This window comes from Lissotriton helveticus, chromosome 4_1, assembly GCF_964261635.1.
Source record: "Lissotriton helveticus chromosome 4_1, aLisHel1.1, whole genome shotgun sequence".
NCBI lineage: Eukaryota > Metazoa > Chordata > Amphibia > Caudata > Salamandridae > Lissotriton > Lissotriton helveticus.
Window position 1 is genome coordinate 1,537,106,905 of NC_136063.1, and position 10,301 is coordinate 1,537,117,205.

General features: G+C 45.5%; 1 protein-coding gene across 1 annotated transcript; it reads right to left on the reverse strand.

Moving 5' to 3' along the window:
* Positions 1–574: 574 nt before the first annotated feature.
* LOC144828181 (zinc finger BED domain-containing protein 6-like) lies at positions 575–9,689 on the reverse strand. Its single transcript, XM_078686278.1, has 3 exons — positions 9,176–9,689; positions 3,096–6,848; positions 575–833 (listed from the first exon to the last, which is right to left on the reverse strand). Exon 2 carries the CDS (start codon positions 6,683–6,685, stop codon positions 3,101–3,103), a length of 3,585 nt encoding a protein of 1,194 aa, XP_078542404.1. The 5' UTR covers positions 6,686–6,848; positions 9,176–9,689; the 3' UTR covers positions 575–833; positions 3,096–3,100.
* Between the last annotated feature and the right edge of the window lie 612 nt (positions 9,690–10,301).

Consider the following 10,301-nt stretch of genomic DNA (forward strand, 5'->3'; position numbering starts at 1 on the left):
AACCACAGAATCCAGGGGCAAGCAGAATACAGGGACCGAGTCGGCGGGTGAACCACCAGTTACACAGAGCTCCTCTACTGCGGATCCTGCTGCTGTCCCCAGTAAGTCCAACAGTGCTTGTTTTTTCCTCTGTAATGTGTCTGCAGTGCTTTGTCAATTGACAGCAACCAAGTAGGCATCCAGAATGATGTTTGTCTAGTATTTTTGTAAACGTTAGTATACCACTACTAGTCTTGTGGGTATTCTTCTATCTCCTACGGAGTTATATACATATTGCACAACTATGTAACTATGCACACGAAAATTGGATGTTGTTGGTACTGATAGGCAGGTTGGACCTTACTTACACCTCAGTCACAGAACTCTGAGGAACGCACAATTCACTGAACGTCAGCCTATATGGCCTGAGTCATTGGTCTATTGTTCAAATCACACTCCTGAACCCCAATACCAAGATGCCGAATGCTTTTAGGACACAAACCGTTAGCTAAGAAACCCCCTTTTGCTCACTCACTCGTGTGAGTCTCTAAGACAACAGACAGTGAAAATAAACTTCAGAGTCAAAGTGGTCATTCCAAAGCTTTATTTTGTTAGAAGTAAGTAAGTAACATCAATGTTTTTAAGTGCTTCCGTCCAATACGTTGAAGGGCCCACCAGAAAAAATCCAGAGTTAAAACAGGCATAATAAAGTAATCAACATTTGTACAGCTACTAGTGCACAATAGGGAAATGTGGCAACTATCGGAGACCTCTCACCAACGTATACTGGTCAGATATTCCTCTTTTTTTGTAAGCTATGGAAATGTCCGCTTCGTAGAAGGCAATCTTCTCACCTGCCGAAAAATAATGACAAAAGTGGTGCACGTTAGACAGTATTAAATACATTTATGCCAGTTTTATGCAGCCATGCTAAAAAGAAGTTGTGTAACCTGTAAGCAAACTGTATCCCACAATCCACATAGAAAACTTAAATACGGGCCCTTTTACTTTCCCACCTCTTCAGGTGTATGCATTGAACAATGATGTGTTGCCCCAGAGCGTCTTCTCGTACTGCGCAACAAGCTGCGAGTTAACACATGCGCAAAACTGGATACATTGATGTACAAAGGTTACATAGTTCACTTCCAATTTCCAAGGACTAGAGTAGCAGGACAGATGAGATGAGCTTGGGTACCATACGATAACAATGAATGCTAATAATATGTCTAGTGACTCTGCTGTACTATGCAATGTGGACTCATACTGATTACGTACGTTGGACTTAACTGTTTTGAAGAACTCCATTCTTGGTGAACAAGTACAAAGTGGGCTGTGCATCCATCTAAAAAGGCGTACTTATTTTTATAGGTGCAGAACCCTTACCATCGACCAGTGCCGACGGGGACAGCGGCGCTGCTTCAGCGCTCCCGGCGGGGACAGGAGGAACAGAGGCACCTACACCAGCAGCAGTGGGGGGGGAGCCAACAGCGGCGGGCGATGGTAAGTTAGATTCAATAGTGATCTGCATTACTTGGTGGGAGGGGAAAACTTTCTCACTGTACTCTACTGGAAAATATATGTTACCTTTACTTGTCATTAGCATGCTAAGCATTACCACTACAGTAATGCAAGTGCCTGATAGCAGTCGGATGCATGGGTTGTTGTTAAAGCATGTAAAGGGGAAAACACAGCTGCCAGCGTGGTTGGGAGACACACCCAATACCGGTGGTTAGTGGATAGTCTCAGCAGCTGCGGTGTTTTGGGCAAACCCAAAGGCAAGGGAAGGAGGGGACGACTGGGTGCATGGGTCGTTGCTGGTGAAACACAAACCAAATAAGGTTTGTTGCGCGGTATAAAGTATTATAGTCTTTACTAGACATGTGCTACTAGCTGCCCCCTGTTAATTAATGTTACTTTGAGAGTGTTCCCGCCTTCCCGGAACAAAAGGAGATATGTAAAAGACAGGTGTTCGTTCTAATGTGTGTGACCGTTGAAGTACACCCATGCTAATAGGGCAGACATAAAGCCGTGACAAAAAGTCCGAAAAATGAATAGAGGCTGTAGAATGTTCAAGATAGACGCAACACTATTTCTGGTACTCAGCTTGCTTGCTAGTGCTACTGTGCCGCCCACTATGTGTTGAATCAATGTTGTGTTCTTGATTTGCGGGGAGTTTGGATTAACAATTCTGTTTCTTTCTTTATAGTTACTCCTTCCCAAAAACCAACCAGAAAGGAGTTGGCAGTCCGGGCCCGGCAGCGGAAACTGCAGGCAATTGTAGAGGCCTACCGCCGGCTGGTGGATCAGGCCGAGGAGGAGGAGGAGGAGGCGGCGGCAGCAGCTGCTGCCTCTTCCAATGCCCCGGGCCCCAAGCCTGCAGGACTACGTCGCCGTGGTCAGGCAGCCGCCCGCCGCCGCATTGTTACATCTTCGGCGGCCCCCCCACAACAACAACAACAACCACATGCATGCAAGTGTAGGTGCCGTGCTTTCAAAGCAAAGATTCTCCGCCGGGTAGCGAAGTTGGAGGAGGAGCGGAAGAAGCAGGAGGACGGTCTAGAGGAGCGTGTCAAAATACTGGTGGACAAACACCTGAAAGCCCGCCGGCTTTGAAATGGACCCTGTTTTTTGCCCCTTTTTTAATCCTTTTGTTGGTGGGTGGGATGTGGGAGTTGGGGTGTACATTTGGGTTGAAATTTGGTTGGGGTTAGGGGAGGGTAGGGAGGGACAGCTCTGGGTCAGGGGGTTACATTTGTTATATATTTTATTTTTCTATTATCATTATTAAAATATAAAAATAAAACAAAGATATTATTTTCACAAGAAAACATTTGAAGTTCATTTGTGTTTGTTGGGGGGGTGGAGGGGGGACTGTTTCACCAAATAATGTACGTTGTGCAACATGAACATGCACTACGAACGATAAATTAAGTACTGACTGCACCTGTAGTAGTAGGGTCACAAGTGCATAAATAATTTATATTATTAAATAACATGGGAAAATTGCCCATCACGTGAGTCTGAAGTTACTACTAGCATACTTTAATTCCATGCACATTTGCTCAGAGTCGGCTAAACAATCCTATGCAATGCATTGCATCATTCCTTTAACATACCTGTCCTAGTTGTCAGGGAAGAGGAGCTCGTCCTCAAACTCTGTGCGTTCAGACAGAAGTAGGTCATGTAACCCAGTAGTGAGGACGTCTTCTTCACACTCGCTTTCTTCATCCGGCGGTGATTCACGTACTTGATAGTCTGGTGGTATGAAGCGTTGATTCATTTTTATCATTGTCAGCCGCTCCACGCTTTTGGGGGAGAGACTAGTCCTTTTCGATGTGACAATGGCACCAGCAGCACTGAAAACCCGCTCAGAGGAGACACTGGCTACAGGACAAGCCAGATACTTTATCGCCAGCCTGCTCAGCACTGGCCACTGTCTCCTTCTTTCATACCAATAGACCAATGGGCTTTGCTCCATGAACACCTCTGTTGTGTCATCCAGATAGGCCTGAACCATCCGCTCAATGTTCATTGGTGCTCGGCTTTGCTGGTCCTCTTTTCCCTTTGCAACAGCAACGGACTTACCCATCCCTTTCTGTATAAAAAAATCAGTTATGCTTTTGGTTGGGTCTGCTGAATCAGATCGTGTAGGTGCTGCTTTTGGTACTGTTGGTGCCTGCTGGAAAGCAGACGCACTGCTCTCACGCTGTGAAGAACTTGCGTCAGGAGTACTTGGACTGGCCTGGGCTGGCAGTGGCAGGCCTTTAAGTAACAGCCGTTCAGTTTCTAACTCATTAGCTTCCGCAGCTATGGAAGTTTTGTACTTGTCAACATCCTCATCTGAAAATGGAATTACTTCGTTACTGCTGACAAATAATTTGTACCGTGGATCCAAGATTGTTGCAGTTATGTAATGTTCACCTGACACAATATTGTTGAGCCTTACATTTTCACACAAGCGGTTGACTAAGCCCTTGGCTAAGGTATATGCATCAACTTTTTGTTCGTCACCTTCGTATGTTTCACAGACCTCCTTCACCTGTTGCTCAAGCATGTACAACAATGGGATGGCTTGGCCCATAGTACAGTCCTCCCTGCTAACTGCACGTGTGAAGACCTCAAAGGGTTGTAGCATCTCTGTGATGCATTTAATGAGGTCCCACTGCCACATCTCAATGGTCAGGGCTTTAAGATTAACAGTAGGATCCCCTAATCTTCTTGACATGACATAAGCATTCAGTGGGATGTACTGCTCAAAGAGACGCTCAAGCATGAAATAAGTTGAGTTCCAACTAGTTGGGACCTCCTGGATCAGTGCTTTGACTGGCAACCTATGCTCTTGCTGAATGACCCGTAGCAGCTTCCGTCCTTTGAAAGAATGGTTAAAGTGCGTGCATATTCTTCTGCAGATGGCCATTATGTTGCTGACTTTGGCTTCATTTTTCAGAAAGTCTTGCACGACTAAGTTTATGCAGTGTGCCAAACAGGGTACCCTGAAATAATGTCCTTCTCTCATTGCCTTCACTACATTACTGCCATTGTCGGTGGAAACAAAACCAATCTTAAGGCCTCTTGGTTTCAGCCATTCAAAGACCTTGTCGTTAAAGTCAGACAAAATGTTTTCAGCAGTATGACTTTTGTCCATACCAAACATGGCTATAGTTGCATGTCTGCGCGTATCATTAAAAATTCCAGCAACGTCACGGAGGCCTGAAGTTAACTTGTCTTTAACACCTGCAAAAGAGATCCAGTGTGCGGTGATGCACATGAAATCTGTAGCATCGCAACTGCTCCACATGTCTGTTGTCAGGTGGATACAATGGACAACACTCTGTTGTAAGGCTTTCCCAATCAATTCCAGCACATCGTGGTGTAGTGCTGGAACAGCCACTCGGGCAAAATAGTAGCGACTGGGAACGTTCCATTTTGGGCAGAGGGTTGCCACTAATTCCAGAAATCCAACAGCCTCAACAAATGAAAATGGGAGAAGGTCCAGTGCTAACATTTTCGCAAGTTTGGCATTGTATAAACGTGCTACTGGGTGGTTCCGCTCGTACTTTCCCTCCTGCCTTAACATGCTAGGAATGGTAAGCTGCTTTGCATGTCTTTGAGTTGTGCTAGACGGACCACCTTGCATCGCAGACTTTGCACTCCTTGGTGTTTCCAGCTGACTCTGGTGCCACTGAGAAGTTGCAGATGCGGAGGATGTGGACTTTACCACTCCAGTGCTGGCGACAGGGGTCGATTGTGTACCACTCCTAGATAGAAGGTCATCGTCTCCCTCTTCTTCTACCTCCTGGTCAACCATGAGTGGACCTTGTACCACTGTATCCCCACCAACACGAGTGCTAACATTTTTTAAGCTTGCAAGGTGGTTCTCCCACCTGATCACGTGTGTTTTTTTCAAATGGGTCGTTTGGCCTCCAGTCCCATAGTTTGTACCAAGCTTACCACGACTAACATTGGCATGACAAATGGTGCATACAGCAATGTTCTCCTGAACTGGGTGAACCGTAAAGAAGTCCCACACTGGGGAGGTAAACTTTTGTCTCCTGCCATAGGAAGAGGAGGACCCACTGCCAATGCCGGATGGACTGGAGGATTGTGGAATTTGACTATGGGACAGCTCAGTCCTAGTACTGCCACTACCTCCTTCTGTTGAAGTGGCGCTTCTGCTGGATGTCGGATGCTGCCGGGCCTTCGCTGTTGAAAAAATTGGAGCTGGTGTTACTGTGGGTGTTGAGTGTGTAGGAGTTATGCGTGGTACCTGCTCATCAGTCATTGCAGCATTTCTGGATAGGGTGAAAATGTTTGTCTCTACATCCTCTGCACCAGGAATAACGCTTGTGATGATGACAGTGTCAGACCCGTCTTTATCACCAGCAGTATCCTGCTCACCTACATCGACCTCCATAAGTTCAAGCCTGCCTGGAAACTTCCTTTTTCCTAGCATGGTCTTCTTGGGATGTCTCTCCTTTGAATGCGCAGATAGTTGTGGCTGCCAATCCATATCAAGGTCATCGGAAGCGATGCTTTGCGAAGAACTCGATGCACTAACCCTCCTTTCCCTTGGTGAATTCGAAGGAAATAGATCACCTACAGAAGTGGCTTCCTCTTCTTCTTGCTCGGAAGGAGGCTCTACTTCCTGAACTGCCCCGACTTCGGGAGGAACAACTACTACTATTTGGTGCGGAGATGGTGGTTGTTGTTCTTGAGGAAGTACTATTGCGGGCTGGGGTTTTTCAACAACAACTGTTGCGGGCGGTGGTTGTGGTTGTTCAACAACTGTTGCGGGAAGTGGTTGTGGTTGTGGGTGAACAACTCCTATTGCGGGCGGTGGTTGTGGTTGTTGAACATCTACTGCTGGCGGTGGTTGTTGAGCACTTCCATCTTGCGTGGATTGTGTACTACTTTGAGACAGCGATAAGTTTAGTTCTGGCTCAGTATCACTGCTCGCAAGCAGAAGGCTGGCTACCTCTTCGACCCTCATCATGTGCTTGGCCCTGGGATGCTGGCTTGCCCCCACTAATGCAGATGTGCTGGTCCCAGCTTGCACCCCAGACCCCGCTGCTGCAGGCGTACCTTTTGGGGTGCCAAAAAAGGTTTTGGGGTCCATACCAGACTTAAGTGACACTTCCTTCTGCTGTTCCTTCTTCGCAGCAACTTTCTTTGTGGTGGAGGACCTGGTAGCTTTCTTAGGGCCCATCTTGTTCTGATGTCAGTCAGCTCACAGCAGCACAAATTGCAGAGATGTCTGGTCAGATGAGTCACACACCACACGTGGCGTCCAACTGAAGGACGTCCGTCTGGCGGTAGAACGAGCGATGGATGAAAAAACAACCAGCACCTCCTCAGTCTTTTTTGTGCACCTACAAGTAAAGAAGGCAGAACAACATCAGTCAAACAAGCAGTAAGGCAACGTGAACAATTGAAAGACACACAGGTCAATGTATAAAAGACAAAACAGAAGACTAATAATACCAGTCCAGCAGCACCACAGCTCAAAGGCCACATGAAGTCCAGAAAGAACCAATAAAGTGAAGCAGGCCTATAGATACCAATATGGACAGAAAAACGAGGATGCCTGCTGCACATGACAGGTTAATGTGCAAGGAATAAATAGCCCATGGCTAAGACAGAGGTTGTAAACATAACACCGCAAAAACACATACAAAGAAACCCCTGCCCAGGCTCCCAAAACAACAACCAAATGACAAATTCTGTTTTTTTGGGTGCACAAGAAAGACCTGCAACATTTTTGAGAAACTTTTATGCAACTCGGGACATATTGTCCGCGAGAATGCTAAATCGGCATGTTCGGCAGCGCGAACGGAATAAAAAGTCGTGTTCGCGTTCCCGAGCAAGTACATTGAGTGCGCGAACACGACAAAAAATGTAAGTTCACGTGCTCACATGGTGCGAAGTTACCAAAACTACCCAAGCTGTATTCCTAGGGTTACCTAATGGCAGAAATTGACAGAGTATTTAAAGTTTAAACACACCCAAAACCAGAAATACCCCACACATAAAAATAAGATTTTCTATATCAATCCAAGCCATCCATGATTTTCACATTTAAGGGTACACCACAAAAACAGTTGATTAACTTTCATGACCCTATGAGTAGTACCTATGGCCTACTGCCAGAGTAGGCCACAAGGTTGGAGGCCTATGCCTATGGCAAAAGCACAAAGGAAGGACACACAAAATGGCCGCCGACATAGGGCCTGGCCACCGACAACAACATGGCAAAATATATCACAAAGGAAGCATACACAAAATGGCCGCCGCCACATGGCCTGGCCACCAACAACAACATGGCAAAATCACAAAGGATGTAGATACAAAATGGCCTCCACCACATGGCCTGGCCACCAACAACAACATGGCAAAATATATCACAAAGGAAGCATACACAAAATGGCCGCCACCACATGGCCTGGCCACCAACAACAACATGGCAAAATCACAAAGGATGTATATACAAAATGGCCTCCACCACATGGCCTGGCCACCAACAACAACATGGCAAAATAAATCACAAAGGAAGCATACACAAAAAGACCACCACCATAGGGCCTGGCCACCAACAACAACATGGACAACTTTACAAAATGGCCTCCACCACATGGCCTGGCCACCAACAACAACATGGCAAAATAAATCACAAAGGAAGCATACACAAAATGGCCGCCACCACATGGCCTGGCCACCAACAACAACATGACAAGAAAGAGAAGACAGACAATAATGCCTATGGCAAAGGGACAATGCTTTGCTTCAGAAAATGGACACACCACACCACCGCCCAAATTGGTCACCCCACCCCAAAAAAAAAAAAAAAATAACAGAGGAGAGAAAATGGAAGTGGTCCATGCTCCAAAAAGAGAAAAGTACTAACAAAATGAGAACATAACATAAATGAGGAATTTTTAGGTGCACAAGAAAGACCTGCAACATTTTTGAGAAACTTTTATGCAACTCGGGACATATTGTCCGCGAGAATGCTAAATCGGCATGTTCGGCAGCGCGAACGGAATAAAAAGTCGTGTTCGCGTTCCCGAGCAAGTACATTGAGTGCGCGAACACGACAAAAAATGTAAGTTCACGTGCTCACATGGTGCGAAGTTACCAAAACTACCCAAGCTGTATTCCTAGGGTTACCTAATGGCAGAAATTGACAGAGTATTTAAAGTTTAAACACACCCAAAACCAGAAATACCCCACACATAAAAATAAGATTTTCTATATCAATCCAAGCCATCCATGTTTTTCACATTAAGGGTACACCACAAAAACAGTTGATTAACTTTCATGACCCTATGAGTAGTACCTATGGCCTACTGGCAGAGTAGGCCACAAGGTTGGAGGCCTATGGCAAGAGCAAAGTGGCTGGAAACATTAAATGGCCGCCAACACATGGCCAGGCCAACCACAGAAAGTTAATAAAATGAACTCATGCATGCCTACACACTAACTACATGGGGTACTAGCTACTAGGGTCACATATTGGCTTAAAAATTAGAAACATTTTAAATTCCACAAAATGCAATGTTAGAAAAAATTTACAATTTGGGACCTCATGAAAGTACAGGCCTCCATCAATAATTTAATTCCAGGATTGAATACTGTTGTTAAAAAAAAATCAAATCAAACAAGCACAAGTCTACATCACTCATACATTACACAAACTTACTTGAAAAAGAGAATTCCAATTCAAAAAGTCCTCATTAAATCCAAGGTAAATCAGTAATGCAGCCAACACAGACAGAAAGTGATCCTTCCAGCTCAAAATCCAAAGGAAAGTGAGCACCACATGGACAAAGCACTGGGAGGAGCCTGGTGGACAGGAACAGGAAGTTGTAAACTCAAGAGCCCTTCCTCCTTACTCTGCAAAACAAGAGTAGAAACAAAAAGAGGGGTCCTTCCCCCCTAAAAATAAAGCCAAAGGTACAACTTTAAGGTTTTTTGCCTTTTTTTTCCTAACCAAAATGGTAATTTATTATGGTTTTAACATGCTCGCGAGTTATTCTGTGCAAGAATGCAGTTTCTGCGTGTTCGGCAACTCGATCTTACCAAAAAGCATCCTCGCGCGTCCTTATGACGCTATCTCGCATCAAAATGACGTTATCGCGTTCGCACAGTCGCACGGGACTGTGCGAGAGTGTTTCCAAACATGGTGGCACAAGCGACCAGGAAAAAACGAACGCAGAACGAAGGTAAGCCATTGCCGCGCACGCGATAATGTTATTCAGCGCGCGAGAACTACGCTACGCACCGGATCGCGGAGTTATCGACAGCTACGCGTTCTCCGCGGAACGCGGAGCTGCCGAAACTCCGCAAGCTCCGCGAGCGGAGCGTAGTTCTTCGCCCAGGGTTACTCCACACCCCAAAGAGAAGCAGTACATAGCAATGAAATGATACTTCTCCCTGTTGAAACAACTACAACTGTACAATCAATGAGTACATCAATTTCAATTCGACAACTTGATGATGTCTACGTGAATATGCCACAGATTGGGTCATCTCCTGGTTCTGCAAATCCTACTGAGCTGCCAACAGTAGATTTGTGCATTATGACCAATTCTCATTGGATCCAAGTGAACCTGAAATGCCAACACCACCACTCCCTTTCAAGCTACAAATGTATACTCGCTATCATTGGCTGAAAAAGACTTACTTTGTTGGTCCCTCGATACATCTCTGATTCACAATTGGATTACTTTTCCTGGATTGTTTTGGTAACTTTTGCAAATTCCATATTTGTTTGAGATTTCTTTAAAAGATATCATCACCTCTAGTACTTTCTGCACAATTTGCTT